Source organism: Athene noctua, chromosome 1 (genome assembly GCF_965140245.1).
Source record: "Athene noctua chromosome 1, bAthNoc1.hap1.1, whole genome shotgun sequence".
NCBI lineage: Eukaryota > Metazoa > Chordata > Aves > Strigiformes > Strigidae > Athene > Athene noctua.
The window spans coordinates 250,014,901-250,026,180 of record NC_134037.1 but is presented as its reverse complement, the minus strand read 5'-3'; the positions used below and the strand labels follow the sequence as shown (position 1 = coordinate 250,026,180).

Below are 11,280 nucleotides of genomic sequence, written 5' to 3'. Positions count from 1 at the left end.
CCCCGCCCGGCCGCGGGTGCCGGCGGGCGCGGGGGAGGGGAGCGCGGCCGCCCCTGCCCACCCCCCGCCAGGCGGAGCGGCCGCCTGGAAGTTGGGATGGAAGTTCGGGAGGGAAAAAAAAAAAAAAAAAAAAAAAAAAAAGTTCTGTTTGGCGGCGCCGCTCCGTGGCAGCCGAGGGCGGGCGGGCGGCAGCCGGGAGAGGTGCGGGCGGGCGCGCAGGGAGGGGCGGTGGGCAGCCGGGCGAGGGGCGGCTGCGGGGGGGCGCGCGGGGGGGGCCGGGGGTCCCGGTCAGAGCCCCCCGCGGCGGCGCCCCCCGAGCGGGAGGCGGTGCGGGCGGGCGCGCGCAGGAGGGCCGCGCGGCACAGGCTGCCTCGGTCGGATACGGTGCGGGCGGGCTCAGGAGGGGCGGAGCCGGCGGCGGAGAGTGATTCGGGCGGGCGTAACTCCGAACTTTTGTTTGGCGTGTTGTGTGAGTTAGTTTCCGCCGCCGGGACGGAGGCGCCGGCCGGGCTGGGCCGGGCTCGGGGAAGCGCCGCACGGTCAGAGTTGTTTTGCCAGTTGCTGCGGCCGGGTCGGTTTCCCCGCCGAAGGGCGAGAAGCGACCGGCGACAGCGGGACGAGCCGCGGCCCGGGGAGCGGGGCATGCGGGGCCGGGAATCCGGGCTCTGAGCCGCCGAGCGCCGCCAGGGAAGCGCCGGGGGGTCCCGACGGAGCCATGGATCCCGGGCAGCCTCAACCGCAGCAGCCGCCGCAGGCAGCGCAGCCCCCGGCCTCGCAGCAGCCGCCGCCGCAGCCCCCGGGCGCGGTGTCGGGGGCCCCGGCCGGCCCGGCGCAGCCCCCGGGCGCGGGGCCCCCTCCGGCGGGGCACCAGATCGTCCATGTGCGGGGCGACTCGGAGACCGACTTGGAGGCGCTGTTCAACGCCGTGATGAACCCCAAGGGCGCCAACGTGCCGCACACGCTGCCCATGCGGCTTCGGAAGCTGCCCGACTCCTTCTTCAAGCCGCCCGAGCCCAAGGCCCACTCCCGCCAGGTGAGGGGGAGGGGGCGGCCGCGCTGCGGGCGGGCGGGCGGGGGGGCGGCCCGGCCCGGCCCTGCGCTCGCCCTCCCTCCCCGCCGCCGGGCTCCTCCCGGGGGAGGCGTGTGGGGGAGGGGGCCGGGGCGGGAATCCGCCCTCCGCGGGGCTGAGCGGGGCGGGGGGCGCCGGGCCGGGGCTGCCGGGGAGCTGCAGCCTTTCTTCCTCCCCCGCCTTGCGGGGAGGTCCGCCCTCCTCCTCCTCCTCCTCCCCGTTTTATTTGTTCTTCCCCGGGAGCGCCGTGCGGCCCCGCGCCTCCCGCGCCTCGGGGCGCTGAGGGGAGCCGGCGCCGCGGCGGGGGGTGGCCGCTGGCCTCGACGCGGTCTCCGGTGGGGCCTCGGGCTCCACATCCGCCCCTTGCCGCGACCCGTGGCCGCTTTCTCGGCCTCACAGGGAAGGCGGCGGCGGTGGGGAGAAGCCCCTAAAACTTAGGTGAAAACGCTGTTCTTGGAAGACGGGGAGGATTTCGCTTGGAGGCTTAATCCTCCTGCGCCGTGGGGCTGCCCGTCTGTTGAGGGGGGTAATAACGAGGTTGTGCCAAACTTCCCCCACCCCCGTCCCGTCAAACAATATGGATGTAGCTCTTCCACCATTTCATCACTGCGCTGGGTTGAGTAGGACTCACCCCTTCGCACACACACGAAGTTCAGTTCCCGAGCCGCGCTTCAGGTGCGGCGGCGCGGCGGGCCCGCCGGGTGAGCCGCCCGCGGCCCGGGCGGAGCGGTCTGAGCCCCGGCGTGGCGGGGCTGGGCTGGGCTGGGGGCGGCCGAGGCCTCGGCGGCGCCGGCCCCGGGGGGATGCGGGCAGGGCCGCCCGCGGCCGCCGGGAGCGGTCGGTCTTCCACAGAGTGACTCTTGTGCCAAGGCCTGAGTGTTGGTGTGAATACGACTGAAAGTTAATGTTTAGGCTGCTGTTACAACTTTTTGGAAAGAGGCTGTGCCTACTCGAGTGTTTTATTAAGTAGTGAACTTTGTTGCTAAGCTATAAAATAGGTTTTATTATTGGCTATTGTCACTTTATCTGTGTAGCCAGTAGGAGTGAAACTTGCTCAGTGTACTGGTGCCTGGTACTCTTGTTGTTAAGCGTCTGTCAACATTTCCATTATTAAACTTCTGTTTTGAGGGATTTATAACTTGGCTTCAGAAATTCACTCTAGGCTGAACCTTGGCACGTACTCTCTCGGCCAGGGAGTTAATTCATTTTCCAACTACTCGAAAAATCAGTCTGGCCTTCATATTGCAGGACCGAAAAGAAAATAGAAAGGGGTGGGGCTCAGTTGCTTCTGTAGCTTTGCTTGCTTCTGAGTTGCAGACTTCAATAGCGTACTGAAATCCAGCGAGGAGTAAGGCTATTACGTGTAGGGTTTTTTAAGTTTTGCAGATCTTACCGCAGTTCCGCGGTGCACACATGCGAACGGGTATACATTCACCTAACAGTTGGTGCTGTGTCTTGTTAAACACAGCAACTGCAGTTAAATAGCTGTCGCCTTTGAAGGGCACTTAACGTGTGTGACGTTCATACAACTTGTACTTTTAAGTTTAGCGTTATCTTGCTTGTGTATATTACTCTTCATCTGTAATGCATATTTAGTTGGATCACTGTTCCTTGTACCAGTCGGTGGTTCCTAAAACATAAATTTGAAATCCATCTAAAGCCAGAGAAGCATCTGGTTCGCTGTGGACTGTCTTTTTTAAAAAAGACTGTTTTCATTTTCCTTTTCGTTTCATTGTGCCACAAAAATACTGTTTAACAGAAAAGGTCTTTTAAGTTTCTGTAATTCTCCCACTTTCTCAAGAATTAAAATGCCTCAAATTCAGTTGATATGCAACTTGTGTATTTTGTTTAAATGTAATCTAATTCGTTACCAGTTTAATATATGAAACTTCACGTGTGCTTGCATACAGATGTAGTGAAACAGAATTGTGAGTTCTCCGTAAGAGTACATAAATGGGGCCTCATATAAGGTGCAATACCTTGTGTAGAGAGGTGTGGTAGGGGCTGATACATGCATCTTATTATAGGTGTCCCTGTCTTTGGTCTATCTACAAAATCAATTAATTGGTAAATATATTTTACAGAGTCAATATTACTTCATTACAGTTTTCATAGCTGCTTTTTCTGTTTCACGATGGACACGTATTTACTACTGGCACGGAAGTTTTATGTACTTACGACTGGTAACTCTGGTGAATGATCTTGTGAGTCATTTCTGATTGACTGGTTAAACAGTTTGCTGAAGCTTTGCTTTAGCTAAAGCGCAGACAGACTCTTTATAAGCTCCCAGTACCCTTAAAAGCGTGGTTTGCATGCGTTTTAGGAAATTTGGTGTACAGTATTGTTGTATAGGTTTGTTTTTTTTTTTTAATGGTTGAGTTCAGGAGTCTTCCTCCGTTGGAACTCACTGCTGTCGATGGGCATTTCTGTGGCTTTTCTCCTTGTGTAATCTTTTTAAACCCCTGCAGAGGGTGTATGTGTGGGTGTCCTTGAACCCCCACACCGCAGTTTCAAAAGGAGAGTGGGAAATTAACTCCTTCAGCATAAAGTGGGTGCATTGGTAATGGGTGGGTGCAGTCCAGTAACGAACCAGGCCGTATGCTGTATGAGGACTGCTGACTGTGGCCATGTTTTTTTCTTAACTCTGAACCAAGGAATAAGAACTTTAGTTTTCAAAATAAAACTGAGGGCACTTAGCACATACTTACAGTTAATATTTCTTGACTTACATAAGGGCTTTGTGATGCTAATTAACCAACCTACTTGGAGGCTCTCTTGAACAGAAACAATTGGAAAATAAGCAGAACTTCCGAATGACTAACTTAAGAATTTCTTCTGAAAGGTTCATTTAAAGTGAAATGTCTTCTGACAGCTGCATTTCTGCTGAAATCTAAGAATCTTAATGGGAATAATTTCACTCCTGGCAGGCCAGCACTGATGCAGGGACAGCAGGAGCCCTGACCCCACAGCATGTCCGAGCTCATTCCTCTCCAGCATCACTTCAGCTGGGAGCTGTTTCTCCAGGGACTCTTACACCCTCTGGAGTAGTGACTGGACCCGGAGCTCCATCTTCCCAACATCTCCGCCAGTCGTCATTTGAGATCCCTGATGATGTACCATTGCCACCAGGTTGGGAGATGGCTAAGACACCATCTGGACAGAGATACTTTCTTAAGTAAGTAAAACTTGTTTTCAGTTAGCTTTATCTCTGGCATTTTTTGTTGTGGGTTGTGGTTTTTTTATAAGTACAGTCTCTGAATTTTAGTAAGTTTGTGTTTAAAGTAATGTATTTTTAAAAACATGCTCCTGATTTTAAGTAGGAGAACCTACCACTTCAGTAGTTCTCCCATATCAAGTCTCTGCTGGTTCTCAAAACTGTATGGTACTCTGTGAATATTTATCCTATCTTAATCTTAGCTGAAGAATGTTATCCATTATGTTGTATACTAAAAATGAGTGAAATACACATAGTGATTTTTAAAATAATGTGAGTTTCGGATTTGCTGAATCTTGCCAGAGTTCTTGTGCAGGTCAACATAGGTTTCACCTCATTTTTATGACACAGATGTAAAAATACAGAGAAATTTTAGAAACTATTGTGGTGAGAACGTATCGGGACTTCTTAATTTTTGAACAAGGACAATTGTGTAAGTACGCAATCAAAACATTTTTGCCTGCTTTCTAATCACAAGGAAATTAATACATGTGTGTATTTGCAGTATTAGGGTCATCTACGTTCCCTGCAGTGAAAGGGAAATTGCAGAACTTCTAACAATGTTTCTTGTTCCTACAGCTGTAGCGTTTTCACACAGTGAAATTATTATCACCTTTTTCTATAACTGAAGGAGAGGTTACACATGCCAACCATCTGACACCTAATTCATCAGGGAGCATTTTCTTTTATGCTGTGTAGTTTTCTAAAACAGCAGGAGCTTGTCCTTCTTCCTGAAAGTATGCCCACCAAGACACATAATTGGCTCTCAAATATTTTGACTATATTTTGAACATTTTATTTAACTGCAAGTCTCTAAATAACCCATTATATGTCATTTTCAGGGCTGGGAGAGGGGAGGGCAGCATAGGGTGTTATTTATGTAAAACCTGTTTCAGCCAAGGAAAACATCTATATCCCTACCTTTCTTGCTAAAACATTGTCATTAATATATGCGTTTGGTTGAAGTAGTTGAGTTTGTAGCTTCAAAAACAAATTTACATTGTCTGCAACGAAAATGGAACTTGTAGAACTTCTTAAAACCATTGCTTGCTCCTGTAGCAGTGGTGTTTCCATACAGAAATTAGCATCAGTCTTTTTTAACCGAAAAGAGGTTATGGCAGTTGTCTGAGGTCATTTGAGACTGAAGGTTACTTTTTGAAAACAATCATTCTGTATTAGGAATACGAAAATGAGCATTAGCTATAGATCTAAAAGATGTGATATTTTCTTCGGTGAAGTTTAACAAATCAGCATATTCTAGAATGTGAGCCCTTTCAGTGGGCACAAATAGAATTTTTTTTCAACTGTGCAAGTTTATGCCATTTGACAATTGTAACTCATTGAACCCTGAGGAAAGCACAGACAGTTTTAAAATGAAAAGCAAACTTTGTGCTACTGAGAACCCTTAAAGAGCAGCTTATGAAGCATGAAAAATAGATATTTGATTTCTAAGTTTTACTGTCACAAGTGTGTGTTTGATAATGCTGTCAATTTTACAGAAATCAAACAGTTTAAGAGATGCAAAATGTCTTCACGGTCTTACTGGTGTTTTTAAAAATCATGTTCATTCAGGTGAAATCAGAGTGAAAGGTTTGTTCTTGGAAAGCTTCAGTTTCATTATTACCAGAAAAAATCTTTTCCTTTTTTTCTGCAAGTTTTTTTTGTCCTTTCTTGGTGTCCTGGTATCCATTTCAAAGGGTCAGGTTTCAGCAAGAACAATAAAGAGCCTGAGACTGGAAAGTACACACAAGTCTGGCAAACTCATCTGCATGAGCAAGATCATTTGTTCTCAAGCAGACATCCAAAGTAAATGATTGAAAGAGCTGCTAGCTGTGAAGGATGTGTCTTGAAGGGGAAAGGAGTGGAAACAAACCAGGTTGTTAGGAAGAAAAATAAAGGCTGTACTTTTTGAACCTCTCCCTGCTGGGTCACATGCTGACCTTGGGAGATTTTAAACAGCTTAATGGGCTGTTTTCTTTTGGCTTTCCTTGGGTGATGCTGTGGTATGGGAGAGTCTAATGAGGACAGTTCTGAAGGCTCTGTTCACACTTGGAGAACATTTGTTGTTCCTAAAATGTTGGTTAATGCTCTCTACAGGTGAGATCCACCAACTTCATTGGAGTTCATGAAGATTTGTAAAAAAGCCATTTCAAGTACTAGCAAAATGTTTGTTTTGTATGTTCAGGAAACCCCCCAAAAAATGTAAGAATTATTTTTGAGTAGTAAGTTTGTATTTCAGAAGCTTTTTTCAGGGTTGAGTGGTAAGTTCTGTCTCCTACTGCAAGCCCATTAAAACTCACATCTTATCTAGTTATACCTTAAATATTTGCTCGAAGTGTGAGTACTAAGGTTCCTGATGCTAAATACATTTAATGTGATTCCTTCTACCATATGCAGATTTTTGGTGTCTCTTCCAAGTATTCAGCTATTTTGTTGGATTGGCTGCATTGCTCTTTGTTTCCATTTGCTCTGTTCTGTAGCCACTCCATGAAAAGTCTGGTAATCGGGCTCTAGAAAGATCTTTTTCAGAATAGGTAACAGTATTAGATTTTTTCCAGATGTCAGTAAGCCTTATGGTTATAGTTATCATAATATACTACAGTGCAAACAGAATAATATAAAATGGAGTACTGTACGTGGTACAGTCTGGAGTAGAGTCACTTCCACTAATCAGTGGGTCAAGCACTGCAGCATAGTAGTTTGTGTAGAGAAATGAAAATAGCATGTATGAGAGAGAAAATACTTGTCTGTATATATAGATATATGCACAGAGTTATTTGGCCAGATATTTTATATACACACCACATGTATCCATACATATTAAAAGAGGATGAGAGTGGCAGTGTAGGGTCTGAACCAGAACTACTCTTGTCAATCAGTCTGTCATCTAGGTAAAGAGACCCTTTTATGTATGAATGCCCAACACACAGTTTGCCAGAATTCTGCTTACTAGTGTTGATCTCACTGTTACGAGTAAGACTCCTGCATATAATTTTCCATTAGTGAAAATGCAGGTGATTTTGGTCATTGCATTAAGACACGCTTGCTATACAGATGGTAAAACTAATACTGTTTTTTACTGAAGCTGCAACTTGAATAGAGCTCATAAGTTAAGACCTGCCTGGTTAGTAAGTGGTCACATCTGAGTCATCTCAGCATTGCTGTGCGGTATGCTTTAGCCCATTCTTAAACATGCAGTAAAAAAGACTTGCTTGGTTTGTGTGGTGATGTCAACTGCATTGCTTTTTAACCACTTCCTGTTAGCCAGCTGCTGGTTGACATTTCAGTGAACTATGGAGAAAGATAGGGGATTGCTCTCTAGGCAAAAGATAATATGCCACGGGAGTAGCAGATAACAACTTGCAGGGGGAAAAAAAAAAAGTTTTAATCAATTTTAGAATTACTCTTGTATAATTTTAACTTAGTGTTATGCTTCCAGTTCTTACAAAGCTTGTGTAATACCTCTTCTCATTTTGTAGTGTGAGGAAAAGTTAACTGATTGTCCAGCAAACCAATCTTGTAAGTATTTTTCCTACAGGAAGTAGTTCTTGCAAGCAGTTTATCAACAACTTCCTATTTTTTTTCTGTGAAGTGTTGAATGACTTCCTGAAGGAGGCCAAGGTGGTTTTCATTAGTATCTGTGGGTGTGTTTGAGGTGTTTACCCATTTGGCAGAAACTTTAAAAATAGATTGCTGTTACACGTTTCTTACGTGCTCTATACAGAGGTATGGCTTTGGATGTTATGAAACCAAATCGTTTTAAGATAACAGGGAAGTTTGTTGCTGTGCTTTTTTTTTCTCATGTCACACATGAAAAATACCCAGTAATGCTGTTAAATTTCTCTCGCATCCCATTTTTGCCCCTGACTAGAACCACCCACTATACTAACATCATCTACCTCTCTTTGCCCCACTCTACCAAAGTAATCTTAGTCTTCCAGGGCAGATGTTTATTGGAAAAACTGCTGCCACAGTTGCATGTTTTATTGAATACCTTAATTTACTGGGGAAATGCATATTCAGAATCATCAGTTAATACGAGTTCTTGTATTTATGGTTCTATAGTTCAGGCTAGTTTGTCATTAAAAGGGGCTGTATTGTTGGAAACCAAAACTGCAACCACTGCTTTTGATGGGTTTGTCCACTTTTCATGCTTTTTATACTAAAAAGCAGTTGAAGATTTTTGTTTGCTAAACTTTATTTGTAATATGTCAAGTTTCATTTTTATATTGATTATTTCTGAGAGTTTATGAAAATATTAATAAGATCGATGCTCTATAAAGAAAAGCTGTGAGATTTGTTCAGGGGAAAATGGGCACTGTTGGTTTCAGACCATAGCTGGAGGAAAGAACTATTAGTTTTAACACTTTTAAAGTAAAACATACTGTGGTATGTTTTATTTCCATATCTTTAAAAAAGGTGAAGGAAGAATAAGGGCAAACCTGCCTTATTTGTGTTAGCACTGAGATTGAGCTGGGAGGAGGGTCAGAGTACATCTTCAGCCCTCTGAATTCAGAGAACTTTCAGCCAGCTTAGTGGGTGGGCATCAGTGAAAGCAGTGGCACACAGTGCTTTTCTTGTGTTTAGGTTTGTTTTGCTTAAGAAAAATTGCAAACAGTGATATCCATACATTCAATACTCTGCCATACAAGGTGATTGCGTAAGACTATTGGAAAAACTGTTAAATAGATGTGATTTCAGGTAAACCAAAAACATACCCTGTGGTTTTCACCAATGTATTTTCCTTTTATTTATAAGCATATAGGAATTTATTATCTTTAGAAGAAAGTAGAACTGAGGAAAAATACAGCATCTGTGACAGATAGTTGTAAGTTAATAATTAAATTATTTCTGCAGACTTTTTTTTAAATGGGCTGTTGATCTGTACCTGTCTTACTCCCATAGACTTTTGCCTTTCAGTATATCTCTCATAAAAATAATCTTTGTGCTTTATAATGACTGATTTGGTGCCTATTGAATTTTTTCCATAAACTCTAAAAAGCACTGGATTAAACCTCTACTGAGAGCTTCTAATACTGTAGAGGAGTGTGTGCCAGCTGTAGAAAATGTGAATATAATTCTTAAAAATCTAAATAGGATCTGAATATACATTCAATGGAGAGAGAAAGCAATGGCATACTCGAAAGAAAGTATTAGTGCAGTGTTCACTAAGGAGGAAAATTATGATTGTTTCAAGTAGCAAACATACAAACCCACACCTTTCAACTTCACTTATGGAATTGGTCAAAACTACTTCTGGTTTAGCTGTTGAGAATACTGGTATAGTTTTGGTTTGTATGCTTTAATGCCTCATACTGTTTTATAGCAAATCTTTCCAGTCTCCTGAATCAAGTTTGAGATCAGTTTTATCTTACTGTGGTCAAAAAAAACTGTGTTACGTTGCAAGCTGTAATTGTGACCCGAGATCTTTATTAACTAGTCTTTCATAATGAGGAATCTTAGAGTCGCTCTGATCAGTAATAAGAGGAGGCTTCTGATACAGGTTTAATTGGAATTTCATGTTAAAAAAGATGCTTCTGCAATTCTGCTTCTTAAAGATTTTGTCAGGTTATATTTGGTTTTAAGTAGTAGCATCAGGCTCTGTGGGAGCAGTTAGAATGCTATGGAACCATGCCTGTTTTCTCAGGTCTTGACCTCTTCTAAAGACAAACAAGAATTTGATATAAATCAAGATGAATGTCCTCTAGACTCTCATCCTTTTGCCTTTCTTCTGTATGTTGAAGATGGCAAAGACTTATAGTTGTGGGTTTTTTAGTAGTCATCTGGTTTGTAGCATAGGGTAATCTGTAACCCATCAGTCACATCATGGAAATTCCTACTCGATAAAAAACAGTAAAATAATAAGAGGATGTTAATTTGAAAGTTCCCATGAAAGAAAGACAGGCATTACCCACCAGTTTTTGCAAAAAATATTTCTGATGGGTAAATGCAAATGAACTCATCAGTGGCGTACATGGGTAAAATCATACCTACTTTTACAAGGTTAATGTCTTACTCTCTTTTCTCTTTTGGAAATGAAAAAATCAGTAGCATTAAAATTCCAGTTACAAACTCTTCATATATAGTTTGCACAGTTTCCATCTGTAATTGTGGCACAACAGCTGCAATTTTTTAAAAGCTGTCACAGAGCAAAGTGGAATTTTCACTCAGTTTATCCATTTTTACAGTAGACTTTCAGAGAAGCACTGGGAATGCTAAATATTTAACTACAGGACCTAAATTGGGTTGCATGTAAAATTAAAGCAGAGGTCCTGGTTTAGTCCCAAAGAAACGTTTTCACGTATCAGACGTAAGCAGTTACTGGATGACGCCTAGGAGAGCAAGATGTGTTACTCAGGGTTGAGATACAAGATTAATATTAAAACTAGTCTGATATGAACTACAAGCAATTTCTTTCAGGCTCTTGATTAAGACTAGACATCTCCCTCCATAACCAACCAGAGAAAAAACCCCGAAATGAGGTAAACAGCTATAGAGAGCTGTCAGCCAAAACTAGAGATGTTTCTCCTCTTTTTATATGTGGCCAGACCACTGCATGTGTTATCTTCATAGCTGGGAACAAATTCAGATGATGTAATTAGATTTAGTTTAACCTTTTGAAACTGATAGCTACTCAGTTCTCCTATGAATTTTGTGCCTTGTATTTTTATGAATTCCAGTGTATTTGCATTTATTGTTTGTATGGTCCAAACATACATATGCAGTAAAACTCATTAATGGTGGAACTCGCTGTCTTTCACTTCTTGTGTAAACATTGTTCCATCTTTTAAGGTGTGGGTGTTTTTCTTCCCCCCCCAAGCTGTGCGTGATTAGGTAAACCTTAATATTTAAATGACTCAGTTTGTCTTGTAAATTCCAAAGAAAATTTGACTTGGCTGAATGCAGGAAATTTACTGAGATTTCTGTGAGTAGTATCCTTTGGCAGGTGCCCCTAGGTCAGGATACCATGGAGTTGACCCAAGAGAAAGACAGAATT

General features: G+C 43.8%; 1 protein-coding gene across 8 annotated transcripts in view; it reads left to right on the top strand.

The window, feature by feature from the left end:
* The first annotated feature begins 465 nt into the window (after positions 1 to 465).
* The window catches only part of YAP1 (Yes1 associated transcriptional regulator), a 96,995-nt gene continuing 86,180 nt past the window's right edge, over positions 466 to 11,280 (top strand). For all 8 annotated transcript variants that reach the window (XM_074916651.1, XM_074916634.1, XM_074916642.1 and 5 more), the window contains exons 1-2: positions 466 to 1,033; positions 3,997 to 4,244. In XM_074916651.1, coding sequence (XP_074772752.1) covers positions 716 to 1,033; positions 3,997 to 4,244 — 566 coding nt within the window. In that variant the 5' untranslated portion in view covers positions 466 to 715. The remainder of the gene's footprint in view (positions 1,034 to 3,996; positions 4,245 to 11,280) is intronic.